This window comes from Haliotis cracherodii, unplaced genomic scaffold (assembly GCF_022045235.1).
Source record: "Haliotis cracherodii isolate W230 unplaced genomic scaffold, xgHalCrac1.p SCAF_7, whole genome shotgun sequence".
Taxonomy (NCBI): domain Eukaryota; kingdom Metazoa; phylum Mollusca; class Gastropoda; order Lepetellida; family Haliotidae; genus Haliotis; species Haliotis cracherodii.
This window is the reverse complement of record NW_027266330.1, coordinates 62,021,781-62,048,257: the sequence shown is the minus strand read 5'-3', so window position 1 is coordinate 62,048,257 and position 26,477 is coordinate 62,021,781. Positions and strand designations below refer to the sequence as shown.

General features: G+C 40.0%; 1 protein-coding gene across 1 annotated transcript; it reads right to left on the bottom strand.

Moving 5' to 3' along the window:
* Positions 1 to 1,441: 1,441 nt before the first annotated feature.
* LOC139447517 (sperm axonemal maintenance protein CFAP97D1-like) lies at positions 1,442 to 26,223 on the bottom strand. The gene is made up of 5 exons (XM_071228921.1): positions 26,034 to 26,223; positions 17,614 to 17,694; positions 9,468 to 9,586; positions 7,383 to 7,575; positions 1,442 to 3,462 (listed from the first exon to the last, which is right to left on the bottom strand). Exons 1-5 carry the CDS (start codon positions 26,124 to 26,126, stop codon positions 3,163 to 3,165), a joined length of 786 nt encoding a protein of 261 aa, XP_071085022.1. The 5' UTR covers positions 26,127 to 26,223; the 3' UTR covers positions 1,442 to 3,162.
* Positions 26,224 to 26,477: the final 254 nt, after the last annotated feature.

Sequence of the window (26,477 nt, the reverse complement as noted above, 5' to 3'; positions counted from 1 at the left end):
AAGAAATACTTTTGTTTTCCTTTTGGCACCATATATAATAAATGCCCCCAAACCAGAGTTGAGCATATATTTCAATGCGCCCCTTAACTAAAAACAATTATTAAATTCTTACATAATATCCCTATATGAAAACGGTAAAACTGTATTGGTTCAAACATCTATATAAACTCAGTATTTAAGATTTATTCAGTTGCTCTTTCTGCCAATCTTTGGCCACTAAGAATAAAGAATACAGTACTATACATCTTTAAGGCACACAAGAGCGTAAGTGCGTAAATATCAAAATATTAAATTGTACAATTGTCATTGATCTTCATGGCGTATTTTCAGAGCAAGAATAAATTATAACGTACAACCAATTTGTTTAATCATTCTGTATAAAAGCTTGTTGACTCCTGGCATATAGAAACATTTGTCAACATATCACTGCTTCATTGTTGGAAATAACAATATTAATAACATTACGCCACAAAGAAATAACAATATAAATAACATCACACTGCTTCTGCAAAGTATAAAGGTCAACTTTATTCAGTGCACAACCTCGTTAGTCGTACAGGTAGCAACCTGACCACCTGAATGTACTACCAAGGTTTCCAAGGCAACAATAATGAGCAATAATGGCTAACACCAGTTGTAACAGATCTTAGTTTATTTGAGCAAATAACATATATCTAAAACTGAATAAAAAATAAAGTGTGTTTCCTGGGCATATTCTTATAAAAAAATGTTGAGGAGGGCAGATATTTCATTTTTTCATTCAGAATAGAAGAAAATGTAAAGAGGGAGATTAACTTTTTATTTTATTCTTAACTGAAATTGAAAAATTTGGTAGAGACAACAATCTAGTGACTGTCTCTACAGTATCATCGAGACCAAGCGGCATGAGTGGTTGATTACTCTGACTGAATTATGACTTGGGCAATTAATCCAAATGTTTGTATACAGAATAACAGGGTCAATATGCAGGTATTCAATAATCGTCTATGCCTGAGAAACATACCAGAGTCAACCCTGTACGAAACCAGTGTATTGTTTGTTATATCTAAAATGTGCTATTCGTATTGTTTAAGAAAAAATCATAAGGTGTTTTCTGATTTGTTGTGCAATGGAGAACGTGTGTTTGGTGCAAGGAAAATTAATTTGGAACTGACGGGATCATATGTGTGTTATCCATTTTGCCAAACCAAATTGTATGGGTTTTTTAAAATTTTGGATAGGAAAAAAGGCATGTATTAAAGTATTAATAAGCAGTGAGAGTTCAAAAGATTTTCTGGGTTTGATCCGAATTCATGTTTTTCAAGAGCCGTATTCGACGTAATAAGCGCCCGCTCGAATAAGTGCCCACAAGGACATTTGCTAATATATTGGCTAGTGAACAATCCCAATTAGCACCCCTTCTGATTGATCAATATACACAAGTCTTATTTATTCGCGTATAATAAGCACTCGTGTGTTAAATGCACCCTTAATTATGGGCAATTCAATTCTGGAAAAATATGTCTGTCGTACATAAACACTTCAGGCTGTCAGCCAAAACCACGAAATTTATCTTTCAACTTTTTTCACCAAAATAATATTCTAATAAGGGCCCCCTATTTCTAATTTGGAGAGCGCCCTGGGCGCTTATTACGTCGAATACGGTAATCAATTTTCAGCACAGTCCCATTCACTTTACAATGATCATGAAGGTGAACCTCGTGTTTGTAATCTATGACAAATACAGATAGTCACACTCAGTTACACTTGGTTACACTTGGTTACATACAGAGCTGCCACATCACCCTCATCAGCCCCCATCACCTCAACACACCTGGAGATGCCACGATATTTAACAAGGAATATAGAGTAAATAAACATTTTGTTATTCTCGCCTATCAGAATATAACAATTATCACAGATCAACACCAAACAATAACAGACACACGATTCAAACCATTAGTCCTCCATATGGACACATGACAAATATTCACTACGTCCTGCCTGCTGAAGGACTTTCACAAACAATCACCATACCTCCCTTGCGGGCACCATTAAAACCAATTCTGCCAATATCGCGGGAAAATTAAAAACAATAAATTAAACAGGTCATGATAAGAAAGCATCTTCAGTCCAAACAATATGACAACTGTCTCTTTAATTATCAACTTTCATCGACGAGGCTAACAGCCTGATTTACCTCATCCTCCCGAGGCAAGAGAGTTACCTGACTTTAAAAGTCCAGTTTCCACCCTTGCCGAACTAGGCTGGAATTCCTGGGCTCGATCGTATTGCCACCAGTGGCTATTACCAGTTATGTCCCTTCTATGCCTCTCCTATGGACCAATCAGATTCCACCTCTCGTATAAATTGCATTTGCTTTAAACAATATGTCGGCACCCAGTTAAGGCGATCTGATCAATAATCAAGATCTATATTGTGATAAAACGAGTCTTACAACGTTAAGTGCATCAAATCACGTGAGCACCTTGATTAAAAACTTGAAAAGATTTAGAAAATATCTGTTGACAACGAGTTGGCGGTGCACTTGCTTTGCAAATCCTGCAATCAACTGAAATCCGCATGACAATTTAAGAACCGGATTTCGATTTTGTAACATGATTTGATTGAACTATGCATTGACTTGTTAGTCCAGCCAAACAGTAAGTCCATGATACCAGCCTAGGTCGGCAAGGGTAGAAACTGGACTTTTAAAGTCAGTTAACGCCCTTGCCTCAGGAAGATGGATTTACCTGTCAGAACCTGCAAACTACAACTGACACCTCTTCAGTGAAAAGTCAGGATAGAATCTCAGCAAAGCATTGATCGAGCCATGGTAACGTGAACTCCCTCATACAATGTCAGGCATTCACAACTTGAGCATGCTGGAAACTCGTTCACCGAGTAAAACCCCACACCCATGAAATTGAGAAAAGTCACTGACAACTTGCACTTAACACAAATCAAAAAAACAAAAAGGTTGAATATTTCTAATTCAAATATCAAAAGAAAGCAAATGAAATGTAAACTTACATGCATGTTTTGAAAAACAAACCTTTTCCCGAAAAAAACTGACAATTGTTTGCACAAATGCTCATTTGGGGCTTACAATGATAAAGATGTGGCCCTAACATCGGTTATCATATTCTCATCACAGATCAGTATAAAATATATATATATTTTTTATGCTTTAACTGCTTGTTTATCCTTATCTTCCGGCTCTTCGTCCTTCTTTTCTGTTTCCTCTTCTGTCTTCCCTCCCTTTTTAGAATCTTTTGCTTCCTTCTTTGCCTCTTTCTTGTTTTTAGAGTCTTTCTTGCTTTTTGAGCTCTTCATTTTGTCTTGATCAGTATCTTTATCCTCGTTATCGTTTTTCTCCTTATCTTCGTCTTCCTCCTGTGGGGAGTCGCTCTTCACCGACTCGTTGTCCTTCTGGCGCTGGTTCCTCTGTGACACGGCGCTACTTCTCCGACTACTCTTCTTCTGGAAGTTGAAAACATTTTCATGTTTTACAGGAAGTGCAGGGTTGTGACCGTCCTTGTGTTAAGATTGCTTTGGTCACCCAACAAAACTATCCACACATGGCAGCCATTGTGTCCTTATGATCCCCTGTTGCGACATAAAATGCCCCTCAAGTCAAATAATTCAAGAAACCCTCATATATCAGTTGTTGTGCCCATCCAATCCCCTATTTAATTCTCTTGTCTCACCTAAAAGCCCTTACAAACCCTCAATGCAGGTGAACCAAAAGTATCGGTGATAAATCCCATATCACCCCTTGTCCTCTCTACTCCATGTGATAAATCCCATATCTCCCCTTGTCCTCTCTTCTCCATGTGATAAATCCTGTATCTCAACTTATACTCTCTTCCCTATGTGATATATCCCATATCACCACTTGTACTCTCTTCCCTATGTGATAAATCCTGTATCTCAACTTGTACTCTCTTCCCCATGTGATAAATCCCATATCTCCTCTTGTACTCTCTTCCCTATGTGATAAATCCCATATCCTCACTTGTACTCTCTTCCCCATGTGATAAATCCCACATCTCAATGTGTACTCTCTTCCCAATGAGATAAATCCCATATTTCAACGTGTATTCTCTTCCCTATGTGATAAATCCCATATCTGAACGTGTACTCTCTTCCCCATGTGATAAATCCCATATCCTCACTTGTACTTTGCCCCATGTGATAAATCCCATATCTCAACGTGTATTCTCTTCCCAACGTGATAAATCCCATATCTGAACGTGTACTCTCTTCCCCATGTGATAAATCCCATATCCTCACTTGTACTTTGCCCCATGTGATAAATCCCATATCTCCACTTGTACTCTCTTCCCTATGTGATAAATCCCATATCTCCTCTTGTACTCTCTTCCCTATGTGATAAATCCCATATCTCAACATGTACTCTCTTCCCCTTTGTGATAAATCTCATATCTCCTCTTGTACTCTCTTCCCTAAGTGATAAATCCCATATCTCAACGTGTACTCTCTTCCCTATGTGATAAATCCTGTATCTCAACTTGTACTCTCTTCCCCATGTGATAAATCCCATATCTCCTCTTGTACTCTCTTCCCTATGTGATAAATCCCATATCCTCACTTGTACTCTCTTCCCCATGTGATAAATCCCACATCTCAACGTGTACTCTCTTCCCTATGTGATAAATCCCATGTCTCAACGTGTATTCTCTTCCCCATGTGATAAATCCCATATCTCAACGTGTACTCTCTTCCCTATGTGATAAATCCCATATCCTCACTTGTACTTTGCCCCATGTGATAAATCCCATATCTCAACGTGTATTCTCTTCCCAATGTGATAAATCCCATATCTGAACGTGTACTCTCTTCCCCATGTGATAAATCCCATATCCTCACTTGTACTTTGCCCCATGTGATAAATCCCATATCTCCACTTGTACTCTCTTCCCTATGTGATAAATCCCATATCTCCTCTTGTACTCTCTTCCCCATGTGATAAATCCCATATCTCCTCTTGTACTCTCTTCCCTATGTGATAAATCCCATATCTCCTCTTGTACTCTCTTCCCTATGTGATAAATCTCATATCTCAACATGTACTCTCTTCCCTATGTGATAAATCCCATATCTCCTCTTGTACTCTCCTCCCTATGTGATAAATCCCATATCTCCTCTTGTACTCTCTTCCCTAAGTGATAAATCCCATATCTCAACGTGTACTCTCTTCCCTATGTGATAAATCCTGTATCTCAACTTGTACTCTCTTCCCCATGTGATAAATCCCATATCTCCTCTTGTACTCTCTTCCCTATGTGATAAATCCCATATCCTCACTTGTACTCTCTTCCCCATGTGATAAATCCCACATCTCAACGTGTACTCTCTTCCCTATGTGATAAATCCCATGTCTCAACGTGTATTCTCTTCCCTATGTGATAAATCCCATATCTCAACGTGTACTCTCTTCCCCACGTGATAAATCCCATATCCTCACTTGTACTTTGCCCCATGTGATAAATCCCATATCTCCACTTGTACTCTCTTCCCTATGTGATAAATCCCATATCTCCTCTTGTACTCTCTTCCCTATGTGATAAATCCCATATCTCCTCTTGTACTCTCTTCCCTATGTGATAAATCCCATATCTCAACGTGTACTCTCTTCCCTATGTGATAAATCTCATATCTCCTCTTGTACTCTCTTCCCTATGTGATAAATCCCATATCTCCTCTTGTACTCTCCTCCCCACGTGATAAATCCCATATCTCCACTTGTACTCTTCCCTATGTGATAAATCCATATTTCTCTTTGTACTCTCCTCCCCATGTGATAAATCCCATATCTCAACGTGTACTCTCTTCCCTATGTGATAAATCCCATATCCTCACTTGTACTCTGCCCCATGTGATAAATCCCATATCTCCACTTGTACTCTGCCCCATGTGATAAATCCATATTTCCCTTTGTACTCTCCTCCCCATGTGATAAATCCCACATCTCCCTTTGAACTCTCTTCTTCCCCATGTAACACATCCCACATCTCACCTTTCACTCTCTTCCCCATGTGATAAATTCCACATCTCACCTTTCACTCTCTTCCCCATGTGATAAATTCCACATCTCACCTTTCACTCTCTTCCCCATGTGATAAATTCCACATCTCACCTTTCACTCTCTTCCCCATGTAACACATCCCACATCTCACCTTTCACTCTCTTCCCCATGTGATAAATTCCACATCTCACCTTTCACTCTCTTCCCCATGTAACACATCCCACATCTCACCTTTCACTCTCTTCCCCATGTGATAAATTCCACATCTCACCTTTCACTCTCTTCCCCATGTAACACATCCCACATCTCACCTTTCACTCTCTTCCCCATGTAACACATCCCACATCTCACCTTTCACTCTCTTCCCCATGTAACACATCCCACATCTCACCTTTCACTCTCTTCCCCATGTAACACATCCCACATCTCACCTTTCACTCTCTTCCCCATGTGATAAATTCCACATCTCACCTTTCACTCTCTTCCCCATGTGATAAATTCCACATCTCACCTTTCACTCTCTTCCCCATGTGATAAATTCCACATCTCACCTTTCACTCTCTTCCCCATGTGATAAATTCCACATCTCACCTTTCACTCTCTTCCCCATGTGATAAATTCCACATCTCACCTTTCACTCTCTTCCCCATGTAACACATCCCACATCTCACCTTTCACTCTCTTCCCCATGTAACACATCCCACATCTCACCTTTCACTCTCTTCCCCATGTAACACATCCCACATCTCACCTTTCACTCTCTTCCCCATGTGATAAATTCCACATCTCACCTTTCACTCTCTTCCCCATGTAACACATCCCACATCTCACCTTTCACTCTCTTCCCCATGTGATAAATTCCACATCTCACCTTTCACTCTCTTCCCCATGTAACACATCCCACATCTCACCTTTCACTCTCTTCCCCATGTGATAAATTCCACATCTCACCTTTCACTCTCTTCCCCATGTGATAAATTCCACATCTCACCTTTCACTCTCTTCCCCATGTGATAAATTCCACATCTCACCTTTCACTCTCTTCCCCATGTAACACATCCCACATCTCACCTTTCACTCTCTTCCCCATGTAACACATCCCACATCTCACCTTTCACTCTCTTCCCCATGTGATAAATTCCACATCTCACCTTTCACTCTCTTCCCCATGTAACACATCCCACATCTCACCTTTCCCTCTCTTCCCCATGTGATAAATTCCACATCTCACCTTTCACTCTCTTCCCCATGTAACACATCCCACATCTCACCTTTCACTCTCTTCCCCATGTGATAAATTCCACATCTCACCTTTCACTCTCTTCCCCATGTAACACATCCCACATCTCACCTTGTCCTTGTCGTTGACCCACCAGTCCTTGGGGAATCTGGAGATGCTGTCCATGAACCTCTGGTTGGCCTCCCAGTCCCGCTGAAGCTGGTCGGCGCTGTACTCGGCGCCGCGATCTGAGATACGCCGCAGTATCGACTGGTTTTCCTCCGTCACTCGCAGTAGCTCCCGCTGACGCTTCTCTCGGTTCAAACTGAAAGCATGATGGGATTGTTAGGGGCGGGTATCAGGAGTACTATCACCATAGCAACCGACTACAGGTACTGCAACATCATGTGATAGTGTGATAAGTATAATGCAGATTTTCCTATTTTGTTGGACATGATACAAAGCCTAACATTTTCCAACATTTCCGAGAAACAGAAGACAGCGCAGGGAGGTTATGAGGGAGGTTGTGAGGGAGTTGAAGGGGTTCCGGGAATCTTTGAAAGAAGGACTAGGCAAGTTTTTATTTTCTCAACACATTTTTTTCAGGACACCAAGTATGTCTATCGAGGAGTCTGTTTGTGCTTTAAAACAAAATCATTTTTCTTTGATACTTTCCGGAACAAATTATTTGTTAATTGCAGGTCCCCACAGAATTAACCAACTGGAACATCTCAGCTCAATGTTAGAATTCTTCCTAGGGATCTGGTGCCTGATATTATTCTGGTGACCATTGCAAAATTTTAAATACCCACAATTTCACAAAGAGCAAAATAAATGGAAATCAAGTGTTAGATCAGTCGGTCATTGATTGGTTTAACACCCCTTCTGAGTCAGTAAGATTTGTTCGATCCGTACAAGCAGATGTACGGTATCATTATTACATTACCGTATTCGACGTAATAAGCACCCCGCTCTAATAAGCGCCCACTGCTACATTATCTAATATACTGGCTGGTGAACAATCCCAATTGGCATCCTCCCGATTGGTCAATGTACACAAGACTTATTTATTCGCGTATAATAAATACTTGTGTGTTATATGCACCCTTAATTATGGGCAATTAAATTCTGGAAAAATATATCTGTCGTACATAAACATTTCAGGCTGTCAGCATAAACCACAAAATTTATCTTTCAACTGTTTTTTTCACCAAAATATTATTCTGATAAGAGCCCCGTTCCTAATTTTGAGAGCGCCCTGGCGGTATTTATAAAATCATCACAGGCATCCAAATTAGAATGGTCTCCCCAAGATTGGCTCTCGTGAAATACTGTGTAGATCCATTTTCTCTAAAGCGCCACACCCAGAACATGAAAATTTGCAAAGCAAGGGCAGGTAACTCTTAAAACATTTCAGTTGCATGGTCAAAGCACCGACTGTACACAATACTGTAACTATTCCAACAGGATACACTCATCTCTCCACAAGGATCAGGCGTCTGTTTATGAGCAATAAAATCCATGACCACACAGTGGCTAGTGTTCGATGAAAAAAACAATCCGATAAACTTGGTATCATGATCCAATAAATATGCAAATGAGGTTACTTTGCAGGAACTACTTTCAAGCTCCATACATCGATGCCTTCTTATTCAGCACACATGACCACGATAGAAAATAGATATCTTTTAGCCACTAAGGCTCGCATAATGCAATTATATGATATGTCATATTTGCGATACGGCCATAGACTCAGCTAATAATCTCCTTGTATTACAGATACTTAAGGCTGAATTGCATTGATCACAGGTGAAAATCAATGGGAAATTAGGTTCGGTGCAAGCATCAAGCTCGTGGTCTAACTTAGATCAGGATCAGTAGTCCTGCTCTGTGTCCAGCCAATACCCACTCAAGTGTTTACAAACATGTCATGAGTAAGACTGGTCTTATAGCAATTTTCACCACGTGTGCTGTGAAGAATGAGATTCACACATTGTACCAATCGTGTGGCCATTAAGCACTAAAACCACTAGTCCAACTCCCATACAAGAATGAGGACTATCCCCATGGGATTCGAACCCAGACTCTTGGTGCTGCGCTACTTACCTCCAGTACTCGTAGTTGTTTCTGTGTCAAACCACTAACCCAACACCCGTACAAGAATGAGGACTATCCCCATGGGATTCGAACCCAGACTCTTGGTGCTGCGCAACTTACCTCCTGTACTCGTAGTTGTTTCTGTTGTCAACTCGTCCTCTGGTCCTCATGATGTAGGACATCTTCTCCAGGAGAATACGGTTGTCTCTCTCGATGGTGGCCAGCCTCTCCTCCTCCAGCTGTAAACGTAAAACGAGCATGAGTGAGTTGGGTCGGATGCCGTTTTGAACAGTATTCCAGTTATACCACGGCGGCTCAGCTTGATAGGTGTACATCAATCTCATTAAAATCAGATCTTAGTTCTAGCTACCGCTAAACAAAGATCTGAGGACATCCCATTATGGGTCATGACAGAACGACCTTTCATCCGACCAATCAGAGCGTTGCCTCCATGATCATGAAAGTGACAGTCGGAATGTGATTTCTAATCATGCAGCCTCGAAAACTTTAAAACGGGGTATTCCGAACGATAGTTACGAACTTAACGACTGAATCTATACAATCTAGACCATATATTAGCCATTCCAGAATGTTCTTTTGTTCAGGTTTCAAATTTTTAAGCGATAATTTGTCAAAATATGTTTCGAAGCGTAGTCGCCAATTTGAAATTAGTGCCATAAAGCACGAGAAAGCTGCCTTCTGATTGGCTAATGTCGACTTCTTGTCAGTAATTCCATTGGTCAGTCAGAGTATGCAAAAGGTCGGTCTGACGTGACCCGTAATGGGATGTCCTCAGATCTTTGTTTAGCTGCAGCGAGAACTAAGATCTGATTTTAATGAGATTGGGTTTACATAATCTGGCAGGCCCAAGGGACACAACTCTGCACAGCAAAATCTGGCACTTAAGACGACTCGGCGACCGAGCACCATGAGAATGGTATGAATCAGCCTTTGACATTTGTTTTCTTAAGATGAAGTTTAGGGGACTAGTGTAGACCTTATTTCACTGGTCCTCAGGGTTTGTTTGTTTGTTTGTTTGTACACAACATTCAACTCTTGTAAACATTCAAATCTTGTACACCCTGCTACTGACATAGGCTTGTTTGTTTGTTGTTTAACACCACACTCAGAAATAGTCCAGCTATATGATGCGGTCTGTAAATAATCAAGTTACCAGACAATCCAGTTATTGACATCATGAGCATCGATCCACGTTATTGGGTACAATGACATGCATCAACCAAGTCAGCAAGCCTGACCACCCGATCTGGTTGGTCACCTTTCACAACAAGCATGGGTAGCTGAAGACCTATTCCACCCCTAATCTTCATGGGTGACTGACACTGGTAACAAATCTTTCATTTCAAGTTCACAAGTATCAAAGACTTATGTTTGGTGACAAACATTTCTGTTACATTTAGCTCCGCATTGTGCCCACGGAAGGACTAACACTCACATCAAACTCAAGGATGTGATTATATACCTACAGATTGTAAAGATCCGGGTTAGAAATGGTCTTCAGCAACCTATGCTTGTCTTAAGAAGCAACTAATGGGATAGGGTGGTCAGAATTGCTGATTTGGTTTATGCATGTCATTGTTTCACAAGTGTGTAGATTAATGCTCATGATGTCAATCACTGGATTGTCTTGTCCAGACTCAATTATTTACAGCATGCGATCATACAGCTGGAATATTGCTAAGTGCAGCATTAAACAACAAACAAACAAACAAACAAACAAACGTAATTATGACCTACAGCAATTAACCAAAACATTTAGCAATCATTGTCACATCGTTGTCAGTATCCTATCTATTGATCGTAGACGTATTTCCAGCAATTACAGTGGCCATGACCGGTGCATGGTTATTGAGTGTTAATCACCTACAGTTAGTAGTTCATTATCAGTCGTATTGTTTGCACATCGTATTGATTAATCGTTTTCTTCTTGACAAAATAGCTTTGAAATTCAGGAATCCGGAGCAAATCCTTTGTGACTGGAGTGACTGATGACGGTGTAGTCTTTGTTAATCATTTCATTATTTTGAATGGTAAAAAATATGGTAGTTGATACACTCAAAAGTACCGGGGTACACAGCAGTACAAGGCGTGTCGACGACAAGCCCTTCAGCCAAAACAACCCATATGTCCATGGGTCAGTGGCGATGTTCCGTCTCCATTAAGTCCCACTGTCAACAATGTCAATTTAGAAGAAAATAAATCACTACATTCCTTACTTTGGAAAAAAATATTTTTTTTTTTTTTTTAAATTAAAAAAATCTGAAACTTCATGTACAGCGGCCTTGTTGTTGATAGTTGTCACCCAAGCAGTGTTCAGAATTAAGCATGAAGGTCAAGTGGTCCTTGTCATGACCCTATCGTTCAAACATAAAGATTAAGGGGGTCTCTGGATTCTAACAATGATTAAATAACGAGAACCAGGCTCCTCCAAATTCAAACACTGTGCCAAGTTGTGCTTCCATACTTTCACAAGTTATTTTAGTGGTCTAGTGGACTTAAGTGGACTAGTGGTCTAGTGGACTTGCGGTCTAGTGGACTAGTGGTCAGACTAGTGATTGAGTGAGTGAGTGAGTATGGTTTTACTCCACTTTTAGCAATATTCCAGCAATATCACGGCGGGGGACACCAGAAATGGGCATCACATATCGTACCCATGTCGGGAATCGAACCCGTGTCTTCGGCGTGATGAGCGAACGCTTTAACCACTAGGCTACCCGACCGTCCCGGTCAGACTAGTGGTCAGACTAGTAGTCTAGTGGACTAGTGATCTAGTGGTCTACTGGACTAGTGGTCTAGTCAAACTTTTTACCATCAGTAAACGCAGTGAATTTACATTTAATTAATTCCATGTAGACTTTGATATATAATAGTACATACATCTATCACCAAAATGTCCACACATACCCTATGTGAGGCCTGTTATAGACATTTATACCCTGACAGGTTGGGTACAAGCAAACAGCAGCCTTATCACACACTGTTATCAAACGGAACAACTCAAAGCTATTTTGCATTCACAGTGAACACAACTCCCGACTATAGAGAGCTTGACTCGCAGCCAAAGAACACATTTATCATAATACATTTGTAAGCAGTATAACTCCCCTTTCCTTTCAAACTAAGTATTGATTATATCTCATTTGTTGACAGAGATACCCGTCACTGGCAATGTCAAGGCATGAAAGGGGTATTTGTCGTACAAACTGGGGACCATATCAAATATATTTTCAAACATCTTAACTCAATATTTCATTGTTATCATGAGCGAAAGTCAAACACAAATGTTTTATACAAAGTTTTGAAGTTTAAATTGCTTAACAATGCTTCTCTGTTATTTAAGAAATATAATGCCCTGTTTGAATTTTCAAAACTGTTGACACAACCCCTGTTGCTGTTGGCTGCCATTATGATTACATACAGTTAGCTTTACAGTGAGAACAGACAAGTTCAAGAAAACTTGCATGTTATTTTAATAAAGTATGCCTACATATGTACCTGGTATAATAGCTCTTTGATTGGGTTAATAAATGAAATGAAATGTGCAATGTACGTTTCTGGTGCTATGTGCATTGTAAATTTGCTATGTGCAATGTGCAATGTATATATCGGTTGCTATGTGCAATGTACGTTTCTGTTGCTATGTGCAATGTACATTTCTGTTGCTATGTGCAATGTACGTTTCTGTTGCTATGTGCAATGTACGTTTCTGTTGCTATGTGCAATGTACGTTTCTGTTGCTATGTGCAATGTACATTTCTGTTGCTATGTGCAATGTACATATCTGTTGCAATGTGCAATGTACGTTTCTGTTGCTATGTGCAATGTACGTTTCTGTTGCTATGTGCAATGTACGTTTCTGTTGCTGTGTGCAATGTACATTTCTGTTGCTATGTGCAATGTTCATTTCTGTTGCTGTGTGCAATGTTCATTTCTGTTGCTGTGTGCAATGTACATTTCTGTTGCTATGTGCAATGTTCATTTCTGTTGCTATGTGCAATGTACGTTTCTTTTGCTGTGTGCAATGTACGTGTGTTCCTATGTGCAATGTTCATTTCTGTTGCTAAGTGCAATGTACATTTCTGTTGCTATGTGCAATGTACATATCGGTTGCTATGTTCAATGTGAAGCGGCATGTTGTTACCTCCCAAGGAGAAGATAAGAGAGAGAGACAGTCATCGTATATACCCTGTAATCCCGGCATTTACAAGATATATCATCCGAGCCTGTGTGAAAGCCAGTGTCATGGCACATTTGAATGTTAGGTTAAGTTTCATATTAACCATATAAAATCATTTTTATCACATTTACATTTCAAGAAATCTATGGCTTTTCATGTCCTTGATTAAAACAGAATATTGATTGTTCATACAAATCAATGCTCAAGTCATCCAGGTTTGATTGTATTGCCGAGACAGTCAATTATGTCGCAGGTAGAGTGTTGTCATTGCTTTGCAAGTACATGTGCAGTCTGGGCAGAGCTTTATGAGGTGAAGTGAAATTGGGTTTAACGTCGCGTCCAAGATTATTGCACTTATATAGCGACGTGCATGCACGTGTATGGCTGCTTGTACTAGTCCGGACTGATGCAGATTTATAGTGCTAGCTCACCATGCCGCAGTTTAATATGAATACCCCACCCAGACACAGTATACTGACTCCGAGCCGACCAGTCCTTGTTTTAGCTCCTTAATGCCGAGCGCCAGACAGGGTAACAACAAGTACAATCTTTTAACGTCTTTTCGTATGACGCGGCCCGGGATCGAACCCTGGACCTTCCGCTCTCCAGGCGGACGCTCTACCACAAGACCACGGAGGGGGTCAGAGCTTTATGAGGTGAAGTCAAGTGGGGTTGAGCGTCGTCCTGTTCAAGATTATGCAGTTATATAGCGACGTACAAACATAGGTGTCCTCAGCTGCTTGTACTAGTAGGCGACTATGCTTGTCGTAAGAGGCGACTAATGGGATCGGGTGGTCAGGCTCGCTGACATGGTTGATGCATGTCATCAATCCCAATGGTGTGGATCGATGCTCATGATGTCAATCACTGGATTGTCTGGTCCAAATTCGCATTTTACCAACCGCTGTCATAGAGCTGGAATATTGCTGAGTGTGGCGTTAAACAACAAACAAACAAACAACGCTTGTTAGACCGGATTCATGCCAGTCTTATAGTGCAAGCCCACTGAGATACTGCAGTGCTAGTCTGTCTTACAGACCCTGATACAAATATATATCAAATACAGCCCATGCAAGTCTATAATGTTTGGCAAGTCTAGATCACTGCAGTATCATGTAAAATGAAGAGAGTCACTGGGCTCCTTTTTATTATATTTTTATTATATTTTTATTAAGATAACTGAACAACTGTTTTTATGTACGATATGTTCATTTCAGAAACTAGATTTTAGTCTACTGCAGTGCTGACATGGATGATCCACTCAAACACATTATTCCGACAAAGTTTTATCTCCACAAAGTGCAAGTAACCATAGCAACTTTGTAGATTTTAATACTTTCGGGCATACTTAATCACAAACGGAAACACCATACAAAACAGACGACAAAAACCAACAGGTGAAATTGTGCCCCAAATGAAAAATTCGGACAATAAGGGGAATCCCCTAACTGGAGGTTTCATGCTGCGTAATTTCAACAATCATGACAATCTGGCCAACACCGAGTCTGTCTGCTCCTGCCTTGCATTTTTCAATACATAATATGCTGCTCATGAAAGCTGATGTTAACTTACCACTACAAAATTTTGGGTTGGGAGTTTCTCATGCTTATCTATGACATGGCATGCCGCAAAGTTTGCCAAGATATTGTTTGCCTTGCATCAGCAACCAACTATTAAACTAGTTGGTATCAGCATCCAACTGTTATGAAACAATGATGTCATTTTTGTAGTTTCGTTGAATAAATATTACTGCGCCCAAACCAGAGTAAATGTAAACTTTAAATTTTTAAATTTTGTTTTTATCTATTTATCTAGTCGTCAATGTTTAGTGATGGTATATTTGGCACATATGTTCTGTTTTTTGGTTCTCAGCAGTATGGACCACTGAAAAAAAGTTGTTACTTACAGATAAAATGGATAGAATTATCATTAAACTGCCCGCATGTTATCAGAAATGAGCGGGCCACTGTGTCTAGATAATGCCAACTCAATTGTGATGTCATCTGGTTTGTTCCATGACGTTTCCATGTTTGTAAACGTGGGTCAGTGACACTCACTGTGTGTTGATTGCAGTAAATGTTTCCAAACCGATATTGTTGTATTTTTTTTTTAAAACAATTGCTATCTATTTTTGCTATAATAATGGCAAGGCTATTTTTCAGGGTATTATCATTTGCAGAAGCCCTCGCCCTTTTCAACTGCCCCCCTTCGTCAGGCAATTAATGGAAGACCTCAGACTTCTGCAAATGATTATGGCCTGAAATAAAGTGTTACCCTTATATGGATAAAATTTGGCTCAAATTCTGCAACAAATGTCATGAAATATTCCCAAACTGGAATTTCCAAATACATGTTGTAACGTTTACAACCAATGTTATAGCTTTGTAGAGTAGCTGGTATTACACTGGTAACAGAACAAGTATAGAGGGACAGTCTTTAATGTTTTGTTTAACATCATTGAATGCAATTTTGAAATTCAGTGTTAAAAAATACGTATGAATTTAGAGTGAGTGAGTGAGTGAGTTGGGTTTAACGCCGCTTTTAACAGTATTCCAGTTATATCACGGCGTGTCAGCTTAATGCGGGAGGAAAGTCTGAAGTGATGCAGGTCTCAGACGTTTACCACTTCGGTGAAACCCACGAGCACGGGTATGGTGCTGACAAACCTAGAAACATAATCGGGGCGAACCAGGCTTCAAACCCACAATCATAGGTTTCTGGAGTGCCCAAGGGACGCAACTCTGCACAGCGAATCGCGGCGCCTTAGACGACTAGGCCACCCATGCCCCCTTTGAATTTAGAAGTAAGAACATTTTAAAAAAGCCCAGTTTTGAACTAATAATGATTTTTCCTAATTTATTTTATTCTATATTTTTGTACAAGTAATTCCTTTGGATGTGATGAAAATAGTTTGCATATCCCATCGTATCACTGATTCACATTCCATGATCATGTTTTCAATATTTTCAAAATTTTGTTTTCATTCCAAAACAAATTTAGAGAACAATTTGAATGTTAACATACCAACGGAAGGTATGTCATATGATCAGGCGTCTGTGTTAAACCCTAACAATATTTCTCTGTTGGCAAAAACCCCCATAGGCCATTGACAACAATGCATATCAGAACTTTATCCTTCAACTTGGAGGGTAACATAACGGTGAGTGACCTCCATTTCCTGGCATAAGACGAGGACTTGTAACACACTGGCAACTTAAGTCACCTACAGCACCCCCTAATCTCAACCGTCAACGAGAGTCCATTGAAACCTCTCAAATAACAAAAAAGTCATAACTTATTTTGTCAGAATTAGGTTGGCATGTAAGGTGGCAGACATGTCAAAACATTTCCAAGTCTTCTTTTCCCATTAAGCAATCTAAAACTACTGAGAGAATCTCACCTCAGTTTCTTTTACTATCAAATATATCAACATAAGTAAATAAAAGTTTAAATTTCCAAGGCTTACTGAGGATTTTAAACTTTTTATCAATGAGTGTTTTACATCAAAAGACCTGAGAGTGAGATTCTATCTATAATTCAAAATCTATTTTTTTCCAACTTTTCAGTTTGTAAACCTGTGCCTTGACTGTAAAAAGTACACCTAACCAACGTCAGCTGGTGGGTTTGTTTGTTTGTTGTTTAACGCCGCACTCAGCAATATTCCAGCTTAATGATGGCGGTCTGTAAATAATCCAGTCTGGACCAGACAATCCAGTGATTAATATCACGAGCATCGATCCACGCAATTGGGATCAGTGACATGCATCAACCAAGTCAGCAAGTCTGACTACACGATCCCATTAGTCGCCTCTTACGACAAGCATAGCCGCCTTTTACGGCAAGCATGGGTTGCTGAAGACCTATTCTACCCCAGATCTTCACGGGGGACAAGCATGGGTTGCTGAAGACCTATTCTACTCTGGATCTTCGGGGGGGGGGGGGGGGGGGGGAAATCATGGGTTGCTGAAGACCTATTCTACCCCGGATCTTCATCTTCATGGGGGGAGACAAGCATGGGTTGCTGAAGACCTATTCTACACCAGAGGATGAAAATGGAGGGGGACTCACCTGCAGTTTCTTCAGCTTCAGATGCAGGTGCATGTAGGTGGGCGGGGCCTTCGTGTCCACCATGGGAGCAGCATCCTTCACCTGAAACAAAAACAAATGTCAAAACTCCTGAAAACAGACATGTAACAAACTGTCTTCATTCCGACACCAAACAGGACTACAGCAGGCCAATGAGTGTTTACTCACATGTTAAAATTCACATTGGGTATACATAGTTTCCTTTGAGTTTCTTAAATTTTACTCGCTTGGGTCCGGTCTATGGGCTTTTACAAATCGATGAGTAGACATGTTAAAAAGAAGTTCTACTTCAATGCTTATTCCAGTAACTTCTAATTGGCATGTGTCCATGTGTTGCCAAGTGAGTGAGTGAGTTGGGTTTAACGCTGCTTTTAACAGTATTCCAGATATATCGCGGCGTGTCAGCTTAATGAGGGAGGAAAGCCCGAAGTGATGCAGGTCTCAGACGTTTACCACTTCAGTGAAACCCATGAGCATTGGTATGGTGCTGACAAACCTAGAAGCATAATGGGGGCGAACCGGGATTCGAACCCACAATCATAGGTTTGTGGCGTGTCCAAGGGACGCAACTCTGCACAGTGAATCGCGGCGCCTTAGACGACTGGGCTACCCGTGCCCCCGTGTTGCCAAGTGTCAGGCACAACAGCACAACAATAACACATGGCACAACATTTACTCACATAAGTAATTTTACACATGTGTATATGTAAACTTATCATACATTCACATGAAAATTAATGTTTGTAAATGAAGTATGTAAGACACACATGTTCATCAGTATTTTCACGATGTTCAACACGAAAAGACTGTTTTCCACAAAAGTCAAATGAGAAGAGAGTTACGTCGCAGAAATCTTCACATGAAGCAGCGTGTTTGATTTAATCTGTACATAAGATTTTCACTCCTGGAAACTCAAAGGAAACACTGTCCACCCTGCTCTGAACATTCGCATAAAAGTCGGTATTGCTGTGTACTGAACAACGTCAACTTCAGAACACACATGTGTGGCCGATTTGTGTGGTGTTGGCAAACCAACAGATATATTAATTAGATCATCCTCTGGCATTCTGCGTAAACCTTCCCATTACAACATATACATCCAGCGCAAATTTGCACTTGTGTAAATTTACATTTGCATCTGCACCAGACATAGAGAAAATTTGCACTTGTGTAAATTTACATTTGCACCTGCTCCAGACATAGAGCAAATTTGCACTTGTGTAAATTTACATTTGCATCTGCACCAGACATAGAGCAAATTTGCACTTGTGTAAATTTACATTTGCATCTGCTCCAGACATAGAGCAAATTTGCTCCTGGTGTAAATATACATACATGAGTAAACTTGTTGACATAACAAGTTTTCTCACGTATGTATATTAACACACGTGTGATAATATACACGCATATGTATAGAGGTGCAGGTGAACGGGGTACAAGTGACAATAAGTGGGATGTTGCACATCAGAACACAGAACGACACTCCAATCCACGCTACACTGCAACAATCAAATGACACTAGCAACAGTATAAACCCCCCTAAATGACTCACAAGCCTTAAAAGCACTAGACATATATCTAATCAAAACAGGCCCACTTGGCCGCATTTAAAAATAAAAGTACAACAAGCAAACTGCCAATAAACCCTAAAATTCTAAACCTATAAAAACACACTAACTCCTTTTAGTCCCCCCCCCCACACACACACCTTTTTTGCATGGCATATTTTAAAATTAAGTAAACAACCCTAAAGAGCCCCACCTAGGTTGTCTTACCCTTTCGGACATACCCTTTTCAACCAAACACCAAATGGCCTGGCGGGCCCGTGTGCGAAATACGCATATGTCGGAAAGCGCACGTTAAATTCCTAATTTAAGTAAGTAAGTAATGCTGCACATATGTGCATTATCACTGAAGTAGAGTTCAAGTAATTAGTAAGAAAAGATCAGTGAAGACATCCATGTCAACAAGTGAGTGAGTGAGTGAGTGAGTGAGTAAATGAGTGAATGAGTAAATGAGTGAGTGAGTGTCAGTAAAAATATCCCAAAAGGAATTTAAAAAATAACTTTTTCATGTAAATGACTTTGCCTGCCTTGGTCACCAAGTTTGGAATCCTAGATAAATCCCCGAGGTATTAATGTCAATTATTCTGAAAAACTAAACTTGGCACTGATGTAGGGATTCCCCAGGTTAGAACAGGTCCCCAGAAACCTCTGCATGTCTACGAGGCAGGGTTTCCGATTGGTTCGTTTTCTGATATTGTCTGACTCATTGAGTGAGTGAGTATGGTTTTAAACTGCTTTTAGCAATATTCCAGCAATATCACAAAGGGGGACACCAGGAATGGGCTTCACACATTGTACCCATGTCTGGGAATCGAACCTGAGTCTTCGGCGTGACAAGCAAACGCTTTAACAACGAGGCTACCCCTCCGCCCCTTTCCACAAGATGAAAAAGCTACAATGGGTAATATGCTTAGAGCTTTTATCGATATCTATTGACTTTCTTCATACATATTTGTATGCACGTACTATGTCACACAAAATTAATTGGGTAATAGTGATTTTCTTTTATCTGGAGCTCTGCTACTGAGAGTCCCGTAACAATGATATCGGTGGCTTAAAGACCCAGCTGCTATCTGTTGGAGGCAGCCTGTTCCTGAACCTTCTTAGGTCACCTACTAAATATTGAATGCCCAATGAAGGGTTTTAAGCGATGCACAAATGTGCATCCAGTATGCGCAAACATAGCAAATGGATGCAGAATAAAGGGAGGCACTACAATATTAGTTATGGTGTCTTTAGTTGCCGTATTAGGTGAGCAGGAAATTATTTTGGTATCTTTGTTGAATATGTCATGTCATGTCATGTCATGTCATGTAATGTCATGTCATGTCAAATGAAAACTTCTCACATCTGGTATAAACGACAGGACCAGTACATATGTTTCTGATAAAAGGCTTTAATATAAACATAAATGTTAACAATGGAATATATTATGCACTCAATGTGAACGTTTAAGTATCTTAGCTCAAATGGATAGAATTTAGAATTATCATAGGTGATGTCAAATGGCGTCACGTTTCTTGTTTGTGACGTCATCCTATATTATGTTCCCTGACGGTGCTTTTTGTGACTTACTGACCTCCGTTGTAACCTTCTTTTCTCTACAATGTTTATAAATAAAGTCACGAACATGGTTTCTTTAATAAATAATGTCTTTGCTATCAAAATTAATGATATTAAAACACACCAGGGTTGTAAAACAAATTTCTGTACCAGAATTTTCATGTGAAATATGTGAGGTGGGTGTTGAAAAATCCAAAATGGCTGTTACTGATGGTATATATAATATCTGACCATATATGGTCTGATATTAGTTCAGTATTAACGATCTTGGATTATTACCGACGAGCTCATGTGGGGTCAGTAGTTCTGCTCCCTGATTGGTCAATCTCATTCTGAGACATAATAATATTCATAGTACCTACAGCTCATCAAGCATCAAGAGGAGTTATGGATGTTATCCATCAATCGGGAGCACTGTCCACGATCTTTGATTCTTTCCAGGCTCTAAGTAATGATCTAAATGTACAGCACTCTACACCATTTCTTTACTTTACCACTGTTTAAAACACTGTTTTTCGTTGTAATAAGCGCCAAGGGCGCTCCCAAAATGAGAAATAGGGGGCTCTTATTAGAATATAATTTTGGTGAAAAAAAAACAGAGTTGAAAGATAAATATCATGGTTATGCTGACAGCCTGAAATGTTTATGTACGACAGATATATTTTTTCCAGAATTTAATTGCCCATAAGTAAGGGTACATATAGCACACAAGTGCGTATTACAAGCGAATAAATTTGTCTTGTGTACATTGCTCAATCTGAAGGGGTGCTAATTGGGATTGTTCACCAGCCAATATATCAGCAAATGTCGTTGTGGGCGCTTATAAATAGAGCGGGGCGCTTATTACATCGAATACGGTATTGGTATTATTAAGGTAAAACCCTCGGTAGATAAACTACTAAATATTGAATGCCCATTGGTCATCCTGTTTTCTTGTTGTGTGTGACATATTGTCCACATTTTTACAAACTGTACACAGTGGCCAAATTCATATCAGAGCTACAGTTAAGCAACGTATTTGCATAAAATACCCCCAAAATATTCAGAAACACAATTACTTTCAATTAACATGCGGACAGAAATGCATGCATTAAATGAAACACTCAAATGTAGAATAACAGCATGCATTTTTGTAAACACCCAATGAAACGTTTTCAGCATATGTACATTTCCGAAACACAATTGCAAGCTAACTTACTTTCCGAATCAAGCCTATATATTTAGCATGTTTAGAACAGTTATATACAACTAAAACATTATTTCATTATTTTGTAATTTTAAAATGTTCACTTATTTTGGGAAAACCCAATAGAGTGATGAATAGATGAGTGAAAAAATATTGATTAACCCAATGAAAAATGTAACAAATAAAAAAAAGTCGAAAGGCTAGAGTAAAAACTCAATTGCTCAATTGTTATCTGGAACTCCTTGCGTGGAATCATACTACACACAGTAAATAACTGGCTTCATGTGTGAGTTTGTTACCGACTATTTCTAATAATAATAATAATGTGCACTTATAATGCGATAGCCTCCATGTAGCAGTTCATGCTCAAAGCGCTACATTTTTACCCCGGTCAATGGATCAGTGAGCACTCGATTTTCATTCTCAGCTCCCTGGGGAGTATACAACCAAAAGCTGCCCATGGGGCGCTAGAAGGTTAACAGGTCTCATCCTACCGGGTACCCACTCACTGCTGGGTGAACAGAGGCACAATTCGAACAAAGTCACTTGCCTAAGGAGACACCACATGTGGTATATATGCTTCAGTGTGGGGTAGGACCGAAGCCCTAGAAACTCTCAGGAGTCAAGCTGCTGAACGTGGTCACCCATCCAACTACTCTCCGAGACCAATGTTGCTTAACTTCACCTGATTGGTGACCTGTGCGCTGTGGTGCGCTACTTTCTGGTGCAGCATTAATACTGGTCACCAGAAGCATCTAGATTGGGATGGGTTTCACAAGGTGGCCATGGAACAGCGAATGAGTGAGTGAGTATGGTTTTACGCTGCTTTTAGCAATATTCCAGCAATATCACGGCGGGGGACACCAGAAATGGGCTTCACACATAGTACCCATGTCAGGAATCGAACCCGGGTCTTCGGCTTGAAGAGCGAACGCTTTAACCACTAGGCTACCCGCTCCCCCCATGGAACAATACTCATGATATCAACCACTGGTTTGCCTGGCCCAAGGATATTGCTTTGTAATATTTGAAAATATTCTGAATTTGGAACTTAATTTCATGGATGACTGATAGCTTTAAAAAGAAAAGTGACATTCAAATCTCAACTGAATGTGACGTGACCTACAAAACTCACTTTAACCAGGATGTGAAAGGAGCTTTAATTCCCTACCTATATATGTTTGTCTTTCAATAGTTATTGGACTTTCTTATCACCAGCCACCGATCAGTTAGAAACAGTTCCTTTTCTCTCTTGATCTCAACTGTTCCAAAGTCAAAGATTTGCTTGTTGAGATTACCGACTATTTGTTCAGAGACCTAGTGACGTATTTACAGCATTAATAAAGGCTTTGTTGTCAATTGTTTTAAATTCCAGGGAGGATAAAAGCCATGTGTGTTCTTAAGTTAGGCCAAAGGAATACAATGCCCATGTTTCTGGTAGACCTAATTTGTACTGCTGGGCTAACCAGGTTGTTGTGGTGTATGTTATAACTACCATTTATGATAGAGTTATCTCCCCCTTATGCTCTCAGGGCCGGAGAGGTCAGTTTCAATAAGCTCACCTGGCGTCAAACCCATGAGCAATAATTGTTGTAATCATGTTCCCAAAGTACGAGAACACAACGATTACTTTAGCTTTTGTGTTTTCATCAAAATCATTGTCTTCGTTTCACTGGGATCAAAATGATTGGCTAATGTCAACTTCTTGTTAGTCATTACATTGGTCAGTCAAATGGGATGTCTTCAGGTCTTATATTTAGCGAGAATGAGATTGGATCACATGCATGTGTCCAGGCCTAGTTTTACCAGTAAAAAACTGGTAATTCCCGGTAAACAGGAACACAGATACTTTTATGAAATAAAGTAAATTCTTATTTCATCATTTCAAATTTCAAATTTCCAGATTACAAAGTTTGTTTCTTAAATGCCACAATCAGCTATATTCCAGCCATACAACAGCATGAAAATAATCAAGTATGGGTTAGTCTAACCAGTCCAAGTCTGGAAGCAGAGGTTGCTGGGGACTGATTCTAACTTGGAATCCTCACAGTCAGTATAATGGTCTTGGTATTTAACAGTCAAATTCACCGGGCCAAAATCATTAAACGGTTTAATGTCATTTGTATACTTGTGAGTGAGTGAGTGAGTGAGTGAGTATGGTTTTGCGCCTCCTTTAGCAATGTTCCAGCAATATCATTGCGGGGAACACCAGAAATGGGCTTCACACATTGTACCCATGTGACAAGCGAACGCTTTAACCACGAGGCTAACCCACCGCCCCTGGGATCACCGGAAATGGACTTCACACATTGTACCCATGTGAAAAGCAAACGCTTTAACCACGAGGCTAACCCACCGCCCCTGTATACATGCAGACATTAATTCACAACAGTAATCTCACTAAAGAGGCACACAATGGTTTTATGTTGTCATGACTACTGGCTCGTGATTTTTCATAAACACATACAACATAATGCAAATCTGACTGCTGCTGAGTTGAATAAATTTCATCAATTTCATTCCACTGTTTTAGTTTCATAATCTTCTTTAGGTCAGATTCAGAGAGCGGAAGGTCGGAGGTTCGATCCCTGTCATATGAAGGATGTTTGTCATTGTTATCCTGACTGGTGATGGTCATTAATGGAATAAAACTAGGTTGACTTTACCTGCCCTGTGAGAAGATGAATCAAGGACTGGTCAGCTCGGAGTCGGTATACTGTCTGAGTGGGGTGGGTGTCATTTAGGGCTGGGACGGGTACCCGGGTCTGGTGGGTACTGAGTAGGACCCCAGTACCCAGAGGACTACCCGGACCCGTGGTTAGTCACGTGATATATTGTTTCATGACAGAAATTCACTATAACTACATGATAACATAAAAAGTCACTATTGTTCGTATTTCTTCATGACTATGAACACATTCCTTCTGACTTATTTATGTTAGAATAAATAAAACTTCAGTCAACTTCAGTGTAAGCATGACCAGATCGTTTTAAATGTGTAAATAAATACATTTTGCAAGATCTACTGTCAAACTATTCCCTATCGGACATTTTGTACCTATCTCTTGAGACCAACAGCGGGTACCCAGGTAGGGTCGGGTAATAGGGGTGTGGGTACCCGGGTAGTAAATTTGGACTCGTCCCAGCACTAGTGTCATTGTAAACTGTGCGTGGAATGGTATCTTTCTTCAAATCTGGCATAGAAGGGAGGGATGATTTCTTAATGTTTTTAATAGGTTACAAATCCATGAAAGTAAACATGATTCTAATATACGTGACCTCTTTAGCCTACACCCTCTGCTATGAAGAGACAGGTTGCCTTAGTGACCAGGACTAGTTCTGGTACTATACAAACTGTTTGCGGTAAGTTAGACTAACATATTCTCTATGAAATAGTTTATTACACAATACATTTCTCTCCTCTAAAATTAAAGCAAATAATCTTCCTGACGCTGTGGAATAGAGCTGGCTAGACTTTCTTCTTATTTAAATCTAGATTGGTCTTGTTTTCATAAAACATATATATTCCATAGACAAGGTGTAGGACTAGCCGTGAGTGCGTAGAGTTGGATTCTGGTTTAAAAACATTAGATTTGAGAAAGTCACTTAACTATGCATTAAAATGTAAACAAATTCGGGGGGCAGGTCAATTTTCAGGGTGGGCGGGTCATTAAAGGAAACAAGAAATGTATTTTAACAGGCCTTAGCATACTACAACACATTGTCACACACTGAAACATTTGTGTTTACAAACACTTTGCATTTGGATCAATGGTAGAACTGTTTCGCATAACACAACACTGAACACAAGACTACACATGTTGATATGACTGATATACCACCCCTCTGAATCTGGTTGTTGCATTATCGATACAAATATATATACAAATCAAACATTTCTACCACATAATAAATCATATATAGATTTATGTATTCATACAAAACCGATCAACACATTTACAAAGCGTTCATGTTCTTGAATAAGGTCATAAATTCTCTTCCCACTTAATTCCGTAAAGCCCAGTAGCTGTAAATCTTTGTATTGTAAACTGTTATCATTAAACAAGTGGTCTAGATCTTTCACCCACCTTTCGCCTGTGTTCGTTGTAGTAGGTAGAGTCCCAGCGTTGCTGTAATAATTTGTTGGACGTGGGTAGTATAGTTGTGTACGACCTATGCATCCTGACGTCTTCTCTATGTTACAATATTCTGATATACAGACAGACAACACCCTTACCCTTCTCAACACACGTTGTGATCAAGTGCCATATATCCGCTACTGGCCAGGTTGCTGGTCACGTGATCAAACCTTGTCGTCCTAGCAACACCAACCGGATGTACACAAATGGCGCGGGCACCTGCTGTGATAATAGTTTTGTTAACGAGACGAATTGGGTACAATAAACTCGTCCTCCGCTTGATTACAAAGCAAACTTTCCGAGTAGAGGATCGATTTACATCAAATATAACTAGTTCTGCTCCCTCGACTGACTAATTTAACCTACATTGATATATCTACCTTTGCATGGGGC

Bases quoted from the DNA above. Each gene is read 5' to 3' on its own strand.
- LOC139447517 (XM_071228921.1), bottom strand. From the start codon at position 26,126: ATGCATAGGTCGTACACAACTATACTACCCACGTCCAACAAATTATTA. The intron at 7,576-9,467 runs GTAAGTTGCGCA...TCATGCTTTCAG, and splicing joins AACAACTACGAGTACAGGAG to TTTGAACCGAGAGAAGCGTC. The intron at 3,463-7,382 runs GTGAGATGTGGG...TTCAACTTCCAG, and splicing joins GGGTCAACGACAAGGACAAG to AAGAAGAGTAGTCGGAGAAG.